This window comes from Boleophthalmus pectinirostris, unplaced genomic scaffold (genome assembly GCF_026225935.1).
Source record: "Boleophthalmus pectinirostris isolate CB_2022bp ecotype Guang Dong unplaced genomic scaffold, ASM2622593v1 HiC_scaffold_17, whole genome shotgun sequence".
NCBI lineage: Eukaryota > Metazoa > Chordata > Actinopteri > Gobiiformes > Gobiidae > Boleophthalmus > Boleophthalmus pectinirostris.
Genome location: NW_026571115.1, coordinates 33709022 through 33728767, shown reverse-complemented (window position 1 = coordinate 33728767; position 19746 = coordinate 33709022). Strand labels below are relative to the sequence as shown.

At 40.6% G+C, this 19746-nt stretch overlaps 3 protein-coding genes across 3 annotated transcripts in view; 2 read left to right on the top strand and 1 right to left on the bottom strand.

Annotated features, from left to right (window-relative positions):
* Positions 1-10657, top strand: part of LOC110162475 (cytosolic phospholipase A2 zeta-like) — a 36029-nt gene extending 25372 nt beyond the window's left edge. Inside the window, exons 12-13 of the mRNA XM_055152247.1 lie at positions 1404-1578; positions 9192-10657. Of these exons, the coding sequence (XP_055008222.1) occupies positions 1404-1578; positions 9192-9424 (408 nt within the window). The 3' untranslated portion in view covers positions 9425-10657. The remainder of the gene's footprint in view (positions 1-1403; positions 1579-9191) is intronic.
* Positions 10658-11288: 631 nt separating this feature from the next.
* On the bottom strand, positions 11289-12869 carry LOC129408749 (histidine-rich glycoprotein-like). Its single transcript, XM_055153106.1, has 2 exons — positions 11609-12869; positions 11289-11293 (listed from the first exon to the last, which is right to left on the bottom strand). The coding sequence occupies exons 1-2, from the start codon at positions 12867-12869 to the stop codon at positions 11289-11291; spliced, it is 1266 nt and encodes a 421-aa protein (XP_055009081.1).
* Positions 12870-14262: 1393 nt separating this feature from the next.
* The window catches only part of LOC129408748 (cytosolic phospholipase A2 gamma-like), a 60562-nt gene continuing 55078 nt past the window's right edge, over positions 14263-19746 (top strand). The window contains exon 1 of the mRNA XM_055153105.1: positions 14263-14323. Within this exon, the coding sequence (XP_055009080.1) occupies positions 14297-14323 (27 nt within the window). The 5' untranslated portion in view covers positions 14263-14296. The remainder of the gene's footprint in view (positions 14324-19746) is intronic.

The window sequence follows — 19746 nt, the reverse complement described above, 5'->3', positions numbered from 1 at the left end:
GCTAAAAAAGACAGAAGGAACTACATAGACCACGATCCCTTTTTAGATGGAGATGAACAGCAGACTGAGGTCCTGTGCTGCTCTCTCGTCTGTGTTGGTACATCCTCTTCTGAATAGCTGTTTTATTTCTCCGATGCCGCGTTCACAGTCTTCACCGCACTGAATGGAGTAGACCACATTGCTTTGTTTGTGGCTCGGTGTTCTATCCTTTGGGTTTACTAGGGGTGTAACGATATCCAAGTCTCACATTATGATATCGTCACGGTACGAACCTCACGGTGCAATATTTATTAAGATATTTTGTGAAGGCTGCAAACAAAACTGTTAATATGCTACTTTTTCCTCTTAAAATGCCTGGACAAAATTTAATCCAAACAACTAAGACTTAAAAGTGTTAGAACTGTTATTTCTTCTTGTAGTCTGCTGTGATGCTGCGGGACAAAGAGGAGGGACACTTTTGGCTCTTCCACAGGTTCTGCCGACCCTCCCTGATCAGTCCAATTGTTAAACTGCACTGAGACCTTTGACTGAGACACAGAGGCGGAGGCGATGTGGAAATGTCACAGTAACTGCAACAGTTTGCTGGAACAAAACTCTCTCTCTCAGGGCCTGTTTACACGAGAACGCTTGTGGGTAAAAACGACAAAATATTTTATCGGAAGTGCCTTTCGTTTACACCAGGAGTGTCAAACTCAAATTCACAGAGGCCAAAATTAAAAACTGGTACTACGTTGTGGGTCAAACTAAATATTTATTGAAAAATTTCAACAACATCTGCATGTTTTCTCTTCTTTCGAGATATGTAATGTTAAAACTTTTCTTATTAAAATAAATGTTTAGTAATAGTTTTCCTTAAACATTGAATCCAGACCAAGCAGAATATAAAATAATAACACAATTTTAAATAAATATTGTCTCTATAGCCTATCTTTAGCTGGTGGTCAGCTCTAATACATATTTGATATGATCTCGCAGGCCAAATACAGTTATATTGCGGACCAAATTTGTCTGGTTTGTCTGGTTTAGACGGTGACGGTGTTTTTGGGGCTTAAAAACCCAAAAATCTGAAACCACCCTCCAGACTGGAAAAGTTGAATATGCTCCACCGTAGCGTTTCCATCTGCACTGCCCAAGACGCAAAACTCTGGTCAGATCTGCTCATGTCGCGTCTGCGTTTACATCACATACATCATCACCTAGAGTCACCACTAGGCCACCTGGCATGCAAACCCAATCGAATCCCACACACTTTGGAGACACTGTATGCACGCAGATTTCCTCCTGAAAACGCTCATTTAAACCCAGAATAAAAAGTGAAGACGCGACACCACCTTTGCATCTTCTGTTCAGACCGTCGTCATATAAACGTCGCTTGACTCATGTGTCGTTGGTCTCGTTGTCAGACGTTGACTCTGGCTCGGGCGTACGCGGCGGAGGTGGGCAAGCCTTTCCCACAGCTGGATGACACGGTCCTGGAGGAGGAGAAGCTCTGGCCCAAAGACTGCTACGTGTTTGAGGGCAACGACACGGCTCCCACCATTGTCTTCATGCCCCTCTTCAACAGACGCAACTGCAAAGGTAAACACTTACTCACTCCCGGGGCCCGAGCCTGAGCCTGCAGGGGCCCCGGGCAGAGTGCCTCACCGCTACAAGGGCCTCGCTTTGATGTTTCAGATCTCAACACGACACAGAGCTGTAGTCACACCACGAACTCTGTTTGTATCATCAGCTTCAAATAGAATATAAATAGAATACAAATGTAAAGGGAAGAATTTCATTTGTGTTTGAACAAAATGCAGCAACATGAAGTTAAAAAACAAAAACCAACAATTGTTTTACTGTAACATGTGGTTAACACTTTTTTTTTTTAACCTTTATATCATCCATATACCAGAGGTGGGACCAAGTTGTTGTTTTGCAAGTCTCAAGTAAGTCTCAAGTCTTTGACCTCAAGTCCGAGTCAAGTCCCAAGTCAAATACAGACAAGAATAATTAGTCGAGTCTCGAGTCACTGGCCTATAAGTCCAAGTCAAGTCCAAGTCATCTGCGTAAGCTTCAAGTCATTTCAAGTCTTTAAACCAAACCACCAAATATAGATTAGATTTTTGCAATTTATATGAATTATAAGATAAATTGTACATAAAAAATCATAGTATATTTATACATGAGCATTTATGAGTATATAAGAGTTGTAGAAATGTTACTTTAAATGTCTTAAAAAAGATCTTAGTGTGAATCATTATGGTGAAACTAGAAAGAATTCAGTCTTCTCAAGTCACAGACCTTAAGTCCGAATCAAGTCCCAAGTCACTGACCTTCAAGTCAAAGTCGAGTCCCAAGTCTTAGTCCATTTTATCAAGTCAAGTCTCAAGTCCTAAAAATAGTGAATCAACTCACGACTAGCAAGTCCCACCTCTGCCACACACACACATATGTTTTCATTTATGGTCTAATAATAATGTTAAACTAACAATAATGTTTAAATAAAAAGATACAAAGGTTTGTCTTTTAAATGGAGAGTTTAGGAACACCAGTGGTCACAAGAACTGTATCCCAACATTAAACGGGGAGTGTGGGATCCTCCTCTACAAATATTTTAAGATTCTAAAATTATTTTCCTTTTTTTCTGATTCTTTTCATTGTTCTCCAGTTTGTGTAGGCGCGATCAAAGTAACATTTTACATAGTTTCCAATAAAATCTGCTCTTGGGGCCTCAGCAGCTGCTCTGCTCACTTCACTAAACTGAAAAGAAAACATTTTTTATTCCTGTTTTGTTGAATTTTAGGCACAATTTTACTTTCTAAATTTAAAACAATCGTTAGAGGACAGGATAGGAACTTTTTGGATCTTTCTATTATTCCTGAAGAGGTTTTAAAGTAATCCATGCATGTTTGAGTAATCTAGTGATCTCTCCCAGGCTCTATTTTCATCCTCCTATTCACCCAGGCTCCCGCACGACAATTCTGCATAAATATACAAAAACATGATACAAAACTGTACACAAGAACTTCACAAACCTGATGTGATTGTTTCATTGGCGGGGTGAACGCTGATTGTGTTGTGATAGTGCTCTGAAGGGGGAGTGACTTAACCCCGGGAGCAAAAGAGAGGGGGGACTCAAATCTGTGTATCATTCGTTCATTCGTTTTTCAAAATAAAACCAAAAATAAGAAAACGAAAAAAACAACTATTTTCTTCATTATTTATCTCCAAAACCAAAATAAAAAAAACTCAAAGACTCAGTCCTGGTTCAGTCCTGTTTTAGTCTTGATTTAGACCTGGTTTAGTCCTGTTTTAGTCCAGGTTTACACCTAGTTTAGATCTGGTTTAGTCCCATTTAGTCCTGGTGTAGTCCTAGTTCAGTCTTGGTTTTGACCTGGTTTAGCTCTGGTTTAGTCCTGGTTTAGTTCTGATTTAGTCTTGTTTTAATCCTAGTTTTCTTCTGGTTTAGTCCTGGTTCAGTTTTGTATGCAGCGTAAAAAGTGCAAACAAATGAACGAATGATACACGGATTAACTCAGAGCATCCAAAACAAAAGTGAAAATCTTTAAGCATGTTAAGACCATTATGTCCACAGAAGTAAAATAACTCCTCTTTTATCTGAAAACTCAGCTCTTGATTTGAAACTAAAAAGGCTGAAGTGGATTTTCCTGCTGTGTCCAGACGCAGACGAGTGGGCCCAGAGGATGGAGGAGTTCTCCACGTTTCAGAGGAGCTACAGCCCTGAGATGATCGATCGTCTGCTGAAGATCGCCNTTTTTTTTTCATTCACACGTTTAACACGCAAACCCTGCAGATTTAGGCTGAGTTCTTCTCTCAAACACAAAACACTCTGCTCCACCTTGTGATGTCATCTGGTAATACAGAAAGTGCTCCACTTTGTTTTTACACTCCGTACACCTTCACTAGAATCATGTGGATAATCAGCTCTAGAATTTCCAATCTCTACTGAACAAAAAGTAAAAGGTAACTGTAATATTGAAGACTACCACTACATGACATCTAGGGGTGTGCAAAAAAATTGAAATATCGATATATCGTATTGTTTAATGTGATGATACAGTGTCGATATCTTGGGCTAAATCTGCTCTGTGCAACACATTTTATTGTGTATAAATTAGTTTATTTCTTATGTGTTGTCCATGTGGCTATTGCATATTATACTGAGCAGGACCCATGAGTGAGAGTTTTGTGCACAAAAAAACATATTTGGCATCATAAACAAACAGTTTTAAAATGATTACTGCAGTGCAACTTGTTATTTACATTTTTTATCACATCTTAATAAGAGTTTTGATATAATTGATAGTGTATTAATATTTGCAGTATTTTATTTTTTCATAATTTCAAAGGATAAACACACTCCCACTCTCACTTTGAACCATCTTAAACATTTCTCTGATTATTTTGTAGTTAAATTAACTCTCACATTGGCTTCTGTCATATAAATAAATAAATATTAAAAGAGCTAGTCATCTGAAAGGCTGCAAAAGATTGGAATCAATCTGGAATCAACCTGGCATCAGTCCTGTTTAAGTCCTGTTTTAGTTCTAGTTTTAGTCCTAGTTCAGTCTTGGTTTAGCCCTCCTGGTTCAGTCCTGGGATCAGTCTTGGTTTAGTCCTGGTTCAGTCCTAGTTTAGTCCTGGTTTAGTCCTGGTTCAGTCCTAGTTTAGTCCTGGTTTAGTCTTGGTTCATTCCTAGTTTAGTTCTGGTTTAGTCCTGGGGTAATCCTTCTTTTAACACCTTGTTTAGTCCTGGTTCAGTCCTTGTTCAATCCTGGTTTAGATCTGGTTTAGTCCTGGTTTAGATCTGGTTTAGTCCTGGTTTAGATCTCACATTGGCTTCTTGGTGTCATATAAATAAATAAAAAGAGCCACTCGTTTGAAAACCTCCAAAAGATTGTGAGGTGAAAAGGTGTAAGTCTGTTCTGTTGTAGGGAGTATCATACTTCTGATGGCATAAACCAAGATAACGAGGGCTGCGCAGTCTCAGTTTCTTTTCTATCTCAATCAATTACCGCTGATTCTCACTGGATAGTTTTGCCTTTGCTCAATGTTCTTGTGCTGTGCAGAGGTTCCTGTCCCGTCCTGCCTGGCGTCTGCGGAGCTGCTGCACCTGATGGACGGGGGGCTGCTGGTGAACACGGCGTACCCCTCGTTCCTGGGGCCGAGGCGGGACATCGACCTGATCATCGCCCCCGAGTACAGCGCCGGGGAAATGTTTGAGGTACGTGTCTGAGCAGCTGGGGACAGGGACGGACTGTATTCACCTACGTCCCCAACGGCTTGAGAAGGGTGGCCGGGTGTGATCATGTCCTGTGCCGAGAACTTTTATGGGCTACAAACGTTCTCTCAAATATCAGTGCTTCAAGTTCTCACAATAATGTCGTGGACCATCACAATATATCGAATTACAAGTCTCTTTGCTTAAATTAAGAGTTATGGTGCAGCAATAGCTAAAAAAGACAGAAGGAACTACATAGACCACGATCCCTTTTAGATGGAGATGAACAGCAGACTGAGGTCCTGTGCTGCTCTCTCGTCTGTGTTGGTACATCCTCTTCTGAATAGCTGTTTTATTTCTCCGATGCCGCGTTCACAGTCTTCACCGCACTGAATGGAGTAGACCACATTGCTTTGTTTGTGGCTCGGTGTTCTATCCTTTGGGTTTACTAGGGGTGTAACGATATCCAAGTCTCACATTATGATATCGTCACGGTACGAACCTCACGGTGCAATATTTATTAAGATATTTTGTGAAGGCTGCAAACAAAACTGTTAATATGCTACTTTTTCCTCTTAAAATGCCTGGACAAAATTTAATCCAAACAACTAAGACTTAAAAGTGTTAGAACTGTTATTTCTTCTTGTAGTCTGCTGTGATGCTGCGGGACAAAGAGGAGGGACACTTTTGGCTCTTCCACAGGTTCTGCCGACCCTCCCTGATCAGTCCAATTGTTAAACTGCACTGAGACCTTTGACTGAGACACAGAGGTGGAGGCGATGTGGAAATGTCACAGTAACTGCAACAGTTTGCTGGAACAAAACTCTCTCTCTCTCAGGGCCTGTTTACACGAGAACGCTTGTGGGTAAAAACGACAAAATATTTTATCGGAAGTGCCTTTCGTTTACACCAGGAGTGTCAAACTCAAATTCACAGAGGCCAAAATTAAAAACTGGTACTAAGTTGTGGGTCAAACTAAATATTTATTGAAAAATTTCAACAACATCTGCATGTTTTCTCTTCTTTTGATGTTTTCTCTTCTTTCGAGATATGTAATGTTAAACCTTTTCTTATTAAAATAAATGTTTAGTAATAGTTTTCCTTAAACATTGAATCCAGACCAAGCAGAATATAAAATAATAACACAATTTTAAATAAATATTGTCTCTATAGCCTATCTTTAGCTGGTGGTCAGCTCTAATAGATATTTGATATGATCTCGCAGGCCAAATACAATTATATTGCGGACCAAATTTGTCTGGTTTGTCTGGTTTAGACGGTGACGGTGTTTTTGGGGCTTAAAAACCCAAAAATCTGAAACCCACCTCCAGAGTGGAAAAGTTGAATATGCTCCACCGTAGCGTTTCCATCTGCACTGCCAAGATGCAAAACTCTGGTCAGATCTGCTCATGTCGCGTCTGCGTTTACATCACATACATCATCACCTAGAGTCACCACTAGGCCACCTGGCATGCAAACCCAATTCGAATCCCCCACACACTTTGGAGACACTGTATGCACGCAGATTTCCTCCTGAAAACGCTCATTTAAACCCAGAATAAAAAGTGAAGACGCGACACCACCTTTGCATCTTCTGTTCAGACCGTCGTCATATAAACGTCGCTTGACTCATGTGTCGTTGGTCTCGTTGTCAGACGTTGACTCTGGCTCGGGCGTACGCGGCGGAGGTGGGCAAGCCTTTCCCACAGCTGGATGACACGGTCCTGGAGGAGGAGAAGCTCTGGCCCAAAGACTGCTACGTGTTTGAGGGCAACGACACGGCTCCCACCATCGTCTTCATGCCCCTCTTCAACAGACGCAACTGCAAAAGGTAAACACTTACTCACTCCCGGGGCCCGAGCCTGAGCCTGCAGGGGCCCCGGGCAGAGTGCCTCACCGCTACAAGGGCCTCGCTTTGATGTTTCAGATCTCAACACGACACAGAGCTGTAGTCACACCACGAACTCTGTTTGTATCATCAGCTTCAAATAGAATATAAATAGAATACAAATGTAAAGGGAAGAATTTCATTTGTGTTTGAACAAAATGCAGCAACATGAAGTTAAAAAACAAACCAACAATTGTTTTACTGTAACATGTGGTTAACACTTTTTTTTTTTAACCTTTATATCATCATCCATATACCAGAGGTGGGACCAAGTTGTTGTTTTGCAAGTCTCAAGTAAGTCTCAAGTCTTTGACCTCAAGTCCGAGTCAAGTCCCAAGTCAAATACAGACAAGAATAATTAGTCGAGTCTCGAGTCACTGGCCTATAAGTCCAAGTCAAGTCCAAGTCATCTGCGTAAGCTTCAAGTCATTTCAAGTCTTTAAACCAAACCACCAAATATAGATTAGATTTTTGCAATTTATATGAATTATAAGATAAATTGTACATAAAAAATCATAGTATATTTATACATGAGCATTTATGAGTATATAAGAGTTGTAGAAATGTTACTTTAAATGTCTTAAAAAGATCTTAGTGTGAATCATTATGGTGAAACTAGAAAGAATTCAGTCTTCTCAAGTCACAGACCTTAAGTCCGAATCAAGTCCCAAGTCACTGACCTTCAAGTCAAAGTCGAGTCCCAAGTCTTAGTCCATTTTATCAAGTCAAGTCTCAAGTCCTAAAAATAGTGAATCAACTCAAATCACGACTAGCAAGTCCCACCTCTGCCACACACACACATATGTTTTCATTTATGGTCTAATAATAATGTTAAACTAACAATAATGTTTAAATAAAAAGATACAAAGGTTTGTCTTTTAAATGGAGAGTTTAGGAACACCAGTGGTCACAAGAACTGTATCCCAACATTAAACGGGGAGTGTGGGATCCTCCTCTACAAATATTTTAAGATTCTAAAATGATTTTCCTTTTTTTCTGATTCTTTTCATTGTTCTCCAGTTTGTGTAGGCGCGATCAAAGTAACATTTTACATAGTTTCCAATAAAATCTGCTCTTGGGGCCTCAGCAGCTGCTCTGCTCACTTCACTAAACTGAAAAGAAAACATTTTTTATTCCTGTTTTGTTGAATTTTAGGCACAATTTTACTTTCTAAATTTAAAACAATCGTTAGAGGACAGGATATGAATTAATGAAATCAATTAATGAAATCAACTTTTTGGATCTTTCTATTATTCCTGAAGAGGTTTTAAAGTAATCCATGCATGTTTGAGTAATCTAGTGATCTCTCCCAGGCTCTATTTTCATCCTCCTATTCACCCAGGCTCCCGCACGACAATTCTGCATAAATATACAAAAACATGATACAAAACTATACACAAGAACTTCACAAACCTGATGTGATTGTTTCATTGGCGGGGTGAACGCTGATTGTGTTGTGATAGTGCTCTGAAGGGGGAGTGACTTAACCCCGGGAGCAAAAGAGAGGGGGGACTCAAATCTGTGTATCATTCGTTCATTCGTTTTTCAAAATAAAACCAAAAATAAGAAAACGAAAAAAACAACAATTTTCTTCATTATTTATCTCCAAAACCAAAATGAAAAAAACTCAAAGACTCAGTCCTGGTTCAGTCCTGTTTTAGTCTTGATTTAGACCTGGTTTAGTCCTGGTTTAGTCCTGGTTTAGTCCTGTTTTAGTCCAGGTTTAGACCTAGTTTAGATCTGGTTTAGTCCCATTTAGTCCTGGTGTAGTCCTAGTTCAGTCTTGGTTTTGACCTGGTTTAGCTCTGGTTTAGTCCTGGTTTAGTTCTGATTTAGTCTTGTTTTAATCCTAGTTTTCTTCTGGTTTAGTCCTGGTTCAGTTTATATGCAGCGTAAAAAGTGCAAACAAATGAACGAATGATACACGGATTAACTCAGAGCATCCAAAACAAAAGTGAAAATCTTTAAACATGTTAAGACCATTATGTCCACAGAAGTAAAATAACTCCTCTTTTATCTAAAACTCAGCTCTTGATTTGAAACTAAAAAGGCTGAACTGGATTTTCCTGCTGTGTCCAGACGCAGACGAGTGGGCCCAGAGGATGGAGGAGTTCTCCACGTTTCAGAGGAGCTACAGCCCTGAGATGATCGATCGTCTGCTGAAGATCGCCCAGGAGAACATGAAGAACAACAAGGAGACTGTGCTCAGAGAGATCACCAAGGCTCTGGAGCGCAGGAGGAACAAGACTCACAGTGCACAGGTCCAACCAGACCAACCAGACCAACCGGACCAACCGTCCCACCAGGTCTGAACATAACGACCATGGAGGTGATGTTCTAGGAGAATCTGTGTGTCATTCATTAATTCGTTTTTCAATATAAAACCAAAAATAAGAAAATGAAAAAACAAAACAAAACTGTTTTCAAAACCGGATAACATTTTTTCCATTATTTCCCGTTTACGTGACTTAAACTGCGATGTTGGACTTTTGCACCACATACGGACTGAACCAGGACTAAACTGTTTTCAGTCCTGGTCTGGTCCCAGTCTCAGTCCTGGTCTCAATCATGGTCTGGTCCCGGTCTGGTCCCGGCCTCAGTCCTGGTTGCGGTCCCGGTCTCGGTCCCAGTCCGGTCCCGGTCTCGGCCCCAGTCTGGTCCCGGTCTCAGTCCCATTCTAGTCCTGGCCTCAGTCCTGGTCTCGGTTCCGATCTCAGTCCCGGTCCTGGTCCCGGTCCTGGACTTAGTTCTGGTCTCGGTCCTGGTCTGGTCAGTCCCAGTCTCAGTCTCGGTCTGGTCTCGGCCTCAATCCTGGTCTCAGTCACGGGCTTAGTCCTGGTTCTGGCCCTGGTCTCAGTCCCGGTCTGGTTCCTGTCTGGCCCCAGACCTGGTTTAGTCCTGGTTCAGTCCATACGCGGTATAAAAAAACCCCACAAAATTTAAATTTTTCATTATTTTTTCATTTTGGTTTTGGAGACAAATAATGAAGAAAATTATTATTATTCTTTTTTTTTTCATTTTCTTATTTCTGGTTTTATTTTGAAAAACAAATAAAACAAATGAGACACAGATTTAGGAGTTTGTGGAGTCTTAAAGTTCCTTCAGACAGAATGTGATCAAGACCATCGCAGTTTTTAAACCCACTAACAAAACCTGATTGTTTAATGATGCAAACTTTTAACTTTTATCTGTGATTTTCAATTATTTTGGGTCACATTGTTTTTGTTTGTGCCATTTTTAAAGTCCCCATGGCAGGTTAGACTTCTCCAAAACACAATTAAGATCATTATATTTCAGATTTTACTCAAAAAGTTTACATTTTTTACCCCAGTTTGCCCATTTTTTAGACTTCCTGGGTGGAAAATTATAACATCACGCTCGATAATTCCATAACTGTTACATCATTTAATGTTTTGTGCTTTGAATTACGTCCACTTCAAAATTCTTGGACTACTTCTTTTGTACTTTTACTTGTGTCATGTTTTTTTAAGTACTACTCGTACTTTTACATGTGAAATGTGTTTTATATGAATAAAATTTCATTCTCTGGCTGTATTTGTCAAATTATTTTCAGTTCAGTTTATCCAGAGGAGTTTTGGTCCTGTTTTAGTCCTAGTTCAGTCCTGGTTTAGTCCTGGTTTAATCCTGGTTTAGTCCTGGGTCAGTCCTGGTTTAGTCCTGGTTTAATCCTGGTTCAGTCCTGGTTTAGTCCTGGTTTAATCCTGGTTTAGTCCTGGGTCAGTCCTGGTTTAATCCTGGTTTAGTCCTTGGTTTAGTCCTGGTTTAGACCTGGTTTAATCCTGGTTTAGTCCTTTTTCAGTCCTGGTTTAGTCCTGGTTTAGTCCTGGTTCAGTCCTGGTTTAGTCCTGGTTCAAGTAATAATAAAATTGTGAAACGAGTGTGTAATTAACAAAAACTGTTCTGCACTAATGTGAGTCAATATAGTCAAATTTTCTTTGTGTTTTAGTCATTTTTAAGCAGCTTTTCTGTATTTTACCTAAAGAAATGACAATTTATGTCTCTTTTTACTGTTGGCAGGGATCAGATTGGTCAAAAATAGAATCACCACATTTCTTGTGTAAAACTGGGACAAATCACAGTTTTTATTATAAATCTGCTGGGACAAAGGACACAGGCTCAAAACGGTGACTGTCCCAGGGAAACAGGGACGTCTGGTCACCCTGTGGAAGAAGCACTCAATTTTGTTACTTAAGTAAAAGTACAGAGACTGGATAAACATGATACTCAAGTAAAAGTAAAAGTATCACATGAAAAATCTAAGTTTTAGTATTCAGTATTAGTACAATTACTGCTAATGATAATGATGAAATAAGTTATTGTTGTAATTACTGTAATTAATAGTAGAGACAATAATAATAATAATAATAATAATAATAATAATGCCTTTGGGGTTATGCTTTGAGTTTGTAATAAAAAAAATTGATGAGGGTGTGGGTATGACCCTCGTGTGGGTATGACTCTCGTGTGGGTATGACTCTCGTGTGGGTATGACCAGTGTGGGTGTGACTCTCGTGTGGGTATGACTCTCGTGTGGGTGTGACCAGTGTGGGTGTGACCAGTGTGGGTGTGACCCGTGTGGGTGTGACCTCGTGTGGGTGTGACCTCGTGTGGGTGTGACCCTCGTGTGGGTGTGACCAGTGTGGGTGTGACCCTCGTGTGGGTGTGACCCTCGTGTGGGTGTGACCAGTGTGGGTGTGACTCTCGTGTGGGTGTGACTCTCGTGTGGTGTGACTCTCGTGTGGGTGTGTGGGTGTGACTCTCGTGTGGGTGTGACCAGTGTGGGTGTGACTCTCGTGTGGGTGTGACCCTCGTGTGGTGTGGGTGTGACCCTCGTGTGGGTGTGACCTCGTGTGGGTGTGACTCGTGTGGGTGTGACCCGTCGTGTGGGTGTGACCCTCGTGTGGGTGTGACTCTCGTGTGGGTGTGACCAGTGTGGGTGTGACTCTCGTGTGGGTGTGACTCTCGTGTGGGTGTGACCCTCGTGTGGGTGTGACTCGTGTGGGTGTGACTCTCGTGTGGGTGTGACTCTCGTGTGGGTGTGACTCTCGTGTGGGTGTGACCAGTGTGGGTGTGACTCTCGTGTGGGTGTGACTCTCGTGTGGGTGTGACTCTCGTGTGGGTGTGACCAGTGTGGGTGTGACCAGTGTGGGTGTGACCCTCGTGTGGGTGTGACTCTCGTGTGGGTGTGACTCTCGTGTGGGTGTGACTCACGTGTGGGTGTGACCAGTGTGGGTGTGACTCTCGTGTGGGTGTGACTCGTGTGGGTGTGAGTGTCGGGTGTGACCGTGTGGGTGTGACTCTCGTGTGTGGGTGTGTGACTCTCGTGTGGGTGTGACCTCGTGTGGGTGTGACCTCGTGTGGGGTGTGACCAGTGTGGGTGTGACTCTCGTGTGGGTGTGACTCTCGTGTGGGTGTGACCAGTGTGGGTGTGACTCTCGTGTGGGTGTGACTCTCGTGTGGGTGTGACCAGGGGTGTGACTCTCGTGGGTGTGACTCTCGTGTGGGTGTGACTCTCGTGTGGGTGTGACTCTCGTGTGGGTGTGACCAGTGTGGGTGTGACTCTCGTGTGGGTGTGACTCTCGTGTGGGTGTGACTCTCGTGTGGGTGTGACTCTCGTGTGGGTGTGACCCTCGTGTGGGTGTGACTCTCGTGTGGGGGTATGACCCGTGTGTGGGTGTGACCCGTGTGTGGGTATGACCCGTGTGTGGGTATGACTCTTGATCGTGGGGCATTCATTGTTAACTCTGTACATATTCAGAATACTGTTGTATGACCTTGTATTGTTCAGGAAATGCTGCATTTCCCGAAAACAATATATTAACATGGCTCTCCACGCTAAGTCACTCCCCATTCAGAGCACTATCCCATTACAATCAGCGTACACCCCACTAAAAAAAAAAAAAAGAAAAACTGCACATAAGGTTTGTGAAGTTGTGTTGTATCATGTTTTTGTGTATTTGTTGTGTGGGAACGTGGGTGATGTGGGCGGAGCCTTGGACCGGATCGTGTTTGGAACCGTTGAACAAGCCCCAGGAGAGACTTGAACATGCATGTGTGACATTTAAAACCTCCTCAGGCAGGTTTTTATTGAGAGAACAACGGTATAACATGTTAGAAAGCTCCAAAAGGTTGATTTTGCATAACACTCCCTCTTTAAAAACTGATTCAGTTTACTCATGATATATTTATACATTTATATATTTATACATTTATACAGTCATTTAAATCTGTCTCATAAAACCAGACTCACATGGTCATTGTGTAATTTCCTGATCATCTCACTGTATTCTTTTTGTGGCACTTCCTCTAAATCAGGATTAAACCAGGTCTAAACCAGGTCTAAACCAGGTCTAAACCAGGTCTAAACCAGGTCTAAACCAGGTCGAAACTAGGACTAAGCTAAATCTAACCCAGATCTAAACTAGGACTAAACCAGGTCTAAACTAGGACTAACCAGGTCGAAACCAGGTCGAAACTAGGACTAAGCTAAATCTAACCCAGATCTAAACTAGGACTAAACCAGGTCTAAACTAGGACTAAACCAGGTCTAAACTAGTTCTAAACTAGGACTAAACCAGGTCTAAACTAGGACTAAACCAGCACTAAACTAAAACGTTCTGAAGAACTTTGTGTTTAAACGAGGTTTAAACACAAACTTCTTCAGAATCATATAAAATCTGTCTTTAAACCTCTTGGTCTCTTTGGGGTCACATTGACCTGAATATTTTTTTTTCCTTCCCGCTCTCTTGGGGTGGGTCAATCAGACCCAAAAATTGATTTTCAAATAAATTCTTGCCAGGTGAGAAAATTAATTTTTGGGTCTGACTGACCCGCCCCAAGAGAGTGGGAAGGAAAAAAAAGTTCTTTGGGTCAATGTGACTCCAAAGAGACCGTCAGGGCTTATCTTGCTGTTAAACTTTACGTAACTATGAAACTACTTTTCTTTTTCTTTTTAGTCTTGTCCGGACACGTGCCACAAACTTGCATACCTGCTCCGATCTCACGCCGATCTCACGCCGATCTCACGCCCACGCATGCCGATCCCACGCCCATGCACGTACGGACTGAACATGCGGTGTTACTGGTGCATCCTGCGGTTCGGCGTCATTCACGTATTTCTCCTCTTCCTTGGCGCAGTGACCTCCTCATCTCCGGGCAGCAGCATGGAACAGCACGACGCAGGCGCACAGGTACCACACCGCACTTATAACGATTTAAATCAGACAAATAAAAATTATGTTCAGTGATGGAAGAATTAATTGAACATGTTTTTAGTTACAGAATATTAATTTAATTATTAGCCTGTTTATTTTGTAACGTTCTGATGCACGATTCAATCAGAATACAATATTCTGATTTCTTACACTGAGATAGACCAGGACTAAACCAGGACTAAACCAGGACTAAACCAGGTTTAAACTGGGACTAAACCAGTCCAGGATACTTTTTATATAAATAAGTATATTTATTTTATTTTTTAAATTTAGAGATTGTAGTGAAGTAAAAGTAAAAATAAGGCAAGTAATTTCGATTTGTGTGTACAAACTCATATAACTGAGTTGAAATGATTTTGCTTAACCAAGTTTATTTTGGGATATTTTTTATATAAATAAGTATATTTATTTTATTTTTTAAATTTAGAGATTGTAAAACAGCTGGATACATAGTTTATTTTGGACACATTTATGTTTATCTATGCCTTATTTTGTGTTCAAAGTATATTTTATTAATTTTATATTTTATACATCTCAGAACTGCTCTAAGGTTCATATTTATAGCCTATATTTATTTTCAGTTTTCAAGTTTTGCTCAGATTATCAATAATCAATAATAAGTGTTTTGTTTTTGTTTTTTTAAAGGAAAATGCTGAATAAATTCATCGTGTAACTAAAACATAATCCTTTGAATAATCATGATTTCAATATTGACCTAAATCAGGTGTCGGGAACCTTTATGACTCAGAGAGCCATGAAAGCAAAATATTTGGAAATTTATTTCAGTGAGAGTCATATAATATATTTTAAGACTGAATTCAACTAAATGTGAGTATAATAATCCTCTGAATTTATTCTTTTAAATAATGTTGTTATAATACTCACCATTAATGTGACGTCTGGTGCTGCTTGGTGAGGTTAAGCTATATACATATATACATACATATATACATATACATACATATATACATATATATATATATACACACACACACACACACACACGTTAGTGAAGACGCCATCTCATACAGACCTGGACTAGGGTCAGACCGATGTTCCCAATGTTTCTCCAATTGCGAAAGGAATCTGTGTTCCACCACGGTCGTCCTCATCTCAACTTATCACCACAAACTCATAAAACAGCAGCATGTAGAACTTTGTACAAACTCATCGCACATCAGCCCGGAGCAGAAGCTCTGAGTTCGGGTAACAGCGCTAAACACACGGGAGCACTCACCGGAGCGTGCAGCTCCTCAAGATGAGGCTGGGGGTTCAGTGTTGGTCTGATCAGTCCGGACGCTCGGGGTGAGTAAGACCAATGCGCAAAGGACTGGGTCTGAGTGCCTCAGTGCAGTCATCTGCGCACTGGTTCTGTGTGGGGAAAGTGAGAATGTGCTTTGGACCACAGGTCCGGGCTGTTGCTCCGGTTCTCCGCGCTCGACCGCGGCTGTTTCCAAGGTGGTGCAAAGGATCCGGACAGAAATGCGAATCTCGTTTGGTTCGTTATATGTTGTTCTGAGCGTCCGTCCGCGCACATGTTTTTTTCCTGGAGAAAGCGCTTCTCAGGTGGAGGCATCGGACACCACTCCCCGCTTCAGCTCATCTTTTTCTTCTAGTGAAACACTTTTCATGTGTTCGCATTTGCACACAGCTGATGGATCAGATCCATGACCAGAGATGAACAAGGACTCAGAGGTCAGTGATTTTGCTACTTCTTTAACATAATTGTGAAGAGGCGAGCCCGTTCAGAAATGCACGTTTTTCAAGGTATTTGTGAGTAAAACGTACAACTGTAATGAAATAAATGCTACAGGTTTGAATCTAATCCAGCTGCGCCCAGAGGCTCGGTGTAGTTATAACGGCGTTCGATGGCATATTTATGCGGGTTGATGTAAACAAAAACTATTTTGAAAACGATGCTTTGTGCACGATGTTATTTTGGAAAAGAGAGGCAGGGAAATATTTGTTTCTCAAAATACCTGGTGATGTGTAATACGTAGCCTAAACATAAGTATCCACTTGAACATCTACTTAAGCTGCATTGTGTAACGTTTCTGGTGGAGTTTCTGTCAAATGCTTTCCCAATTGGAGATGTTATTGTTTTGTCTGGAATGTTTCACAGTGTAGCATTAAACGTTTCTATCTTCATGGACACCAAATGGACCAAGTTACAGGTCAGATCTGTGGAGAGGATGTTTGTTTTTCTAGGTATTTTGAGCTGTAAATCCAACTGTAAAAAAAAAAAAAAACATAAGGTAGAGCTGTTTAATGTCATACTGTGGAACATTCCAGACAGAGCAATAACATCTCCATGGAAACTAACCAAAAAATTACATAGTGCACCTCTCACTAAAGTACAGAATCTCAAATTTATACTTACTTACAGTACTTTACAACTTTTACTTGGACACGTTCCATCAGCGCTCACAGTCGTTGTTTACTTGATGCATTTTTTCCTTGTGAGTAATTTCTTGGACGTGATAATTGCCAAAACTGAATTCTAATGCGACTGTGAGGTGCCAGGAAATAAAAGAGTTGCAGATTGTAAAAGCCTGGTGGCAACCTTAGCGGTTTTAGAAGGAACAGAGTCAAGTTGAGCAGTTTACAGTGCAGATCCCAGTGCATTTATTAAAGACAAAAATAGAAAAGTATTTACAAAAGTTCCAAAAAGGTTAAAAACAGGCATAGCAGTTACCTGCGCTCACACAGCACCTCTCCCCCAACAAGGTGAGGCTGGCTTCTTTTAAAGGCTCTGTCCTAATTGGGTGAGCCCACTTCAACGATCAGGTAAGCTCCAATAACTTGTACATTTATCATAATTATAATTATTGATAATTATTTTACATAATTATCAAAACAGTGCCCAAACAATATCCAATTACATTAATTACAAAAATATATATCTCTTTATTTAAATTAGCAGTGTTTAATGTTTTAAAATACTAAATAGAACAAGTAAAAACATTTGTGCTCCCCTCCTTTAAACAACATGGTTGGCTGCCCCAGAGCCTTCTTAAGGTGCTCCACCTCCCCGGGGACTCTTTTGGCCGGAGCACCTGAGGCAGACCACACCAGAGGGTAAGTACAATTACTTTAACACAATTACTTAAATTTAAATGCACTTTTACTTTTTACTTATTTTCTTTTCTTTTACAGGTAACTTCAATCTGCACATAATCAATTTACAATAAACATTCTAAAACTTTGTTTCAGTTCCTCATTATTTTACCTTTTAATTAGCCCTAGGACTGGCTACATTACAGAGATATTGCGATAAAATTCTTTCTTGAGCACAGTTTACGGCCGCTCCTCCTCCTCTGCTTGTCTGTAATTCTCTGAGGAGGAGTCGAGTGAGAGATCGACCTCATGGAGCTGAACGTCTGAAGACCAAGGAGAAGGTGATGGACTTTTCTGATCTACGTTCTAATGTCGTTTCCTCATTACAAACCGACCTGGAGTTGTGTTTTGTTTCATTCACGCATGTTTAAAGGTGCACTGTGTGTGGAGATGTCATTGCTCTGCCTGAAATGTTCCACAGTGTGACATTAAACAGCTCGATTTTCTGACTGAGCGGCGTCGCCTCTCCACAGATCTGACCTGTAACCTGTTCTGGTTTGGTCATTGTGAAGATAGAAGGTTTAATGCCATACTGTGAAACAGTCCAGACACACCAATAACATTTATACCAGAAAAGTTACACAATGCAGCTTTAACACACAAACCCTGCATATTTAAGATGAGTTCTTCTCTCAAACTGAAAACACTCCATTCCACGTTGTGATGTCATGTGGTAATACAGGATGTGCTCCACTGTGTTTTCAAACTCCACACACGTTCACTAGAATCATTTGGATGATTTCAGATCTGGAGTTGCTCATTTCCACTGAACTGAAGGTAAAAGGAGATGTTCACTTGATGGCATCACAAGTAGTGTTTTCAGGCTGACAGAGAGCTGTGCTGGTGCCAGTTTCCGCACCTAATCTCGAACTGGCTGACAATGAAAATCAGAGTGTTCAGGAACCGAAAAGTTGGTTCCGACCGGAACCAAGTAAAACTTGTTTTTTCCAAGAGAAATGTGACAACACAGTAGACACTGGCAGGTTCATCCTGGTCACACACGGTAAAATAAACAAACAAAAAAACGTGTGTGTGGAACATGGTGGAGAAATCAAGTAACAAGAAGATTGTGCAGTGGTCAGCGAAAGAGACCAAATATTTGCTGTATCCGTGTTCGCCCGGTGAGGTGCCATTTTTGGATTTGGCGTCGCTGTCGCCTTCTCCACAGCAGATGTTGTAGCAGATCTTGGCGCAGATTTGGTATGAGTACAGACGCTCGCTGGTGTCGATGATGCGATCCATGATTGTTATTTTCCTCTCTGTGACATGCTGCTGTTTTTAAATTTGGTGGCACATCAACACCCTGTCGATGACACATGATGGGTTCACTTAAAATGTGGGTCGTTCACCGGTGAACACTAGCAGAACGGGAGTGGCACCGGCACTGTTCTGTCCTGAAAACATCTGTAGTGGAGATGTAGACAAACTAATGATAAAGAGTTACTCAAACATGTGTGAATGAAACAAAACACAACTTCAGGTCTGTGTTGAAGAGGTAACAACATTATAACATGACTTAAAGTTCACAAGAAACGTAATACAAGACCTTTAAAGTGCAAGTGACAGATTTCACTAAAACATAGTTAACATCATTACAATTTAACCAAAACATCTACTTATTTTTTTCTTTCTTTCTATTTTTAAATACTGGTGAACAAGGTGTCTTCCTGTTTAGACATGGACATAGGAGATATAATGGAGATAATTACATAACTGTGCAAAAAAAACATAAATTACACAATAAATTAGACTAATGAAAATAGAATCAAAAGATCACCACCTTTATTTTGTTAAAAGAATGTTAATAACTGTAAAAAAAAAAAATCTTTCTTGTGCATAAAAAGTCTCTGTAGTGACATCGTTTGAGGTGTGTGGTCTTGGAACTCACTGCTACTTCCTGTATTTTTGTTCCCTTTTTCTTTGTTCCTTTCTCAGATTTTCTTTCCCCGTAAACTGTCACTGAACTGATGTAAAACTCTGATAAATAAAAAATAAATATTGACCTTAGGAGACCATCAGAGACATGATGATGAACATACAGGAGCCTGAGAGAAGGTCCAAGAGGTTAAAAAAACTTGTGATGATTTGTATGTTTGTCTTTTTGATTCCAACCCAAAGAAAATCTATAACTCACAATCATGAAGGAATTTAAATTTTTTGTTGCATTATCACAGAAATAATATTCTAAAACAGTAGATTTTTTTTGTTCTTACGAGTGCTCCTGAATGTTCATACCAGTTTCAGTTAAGAAAAAGTTTTATGAATGTTCGTAAGAAAGACTT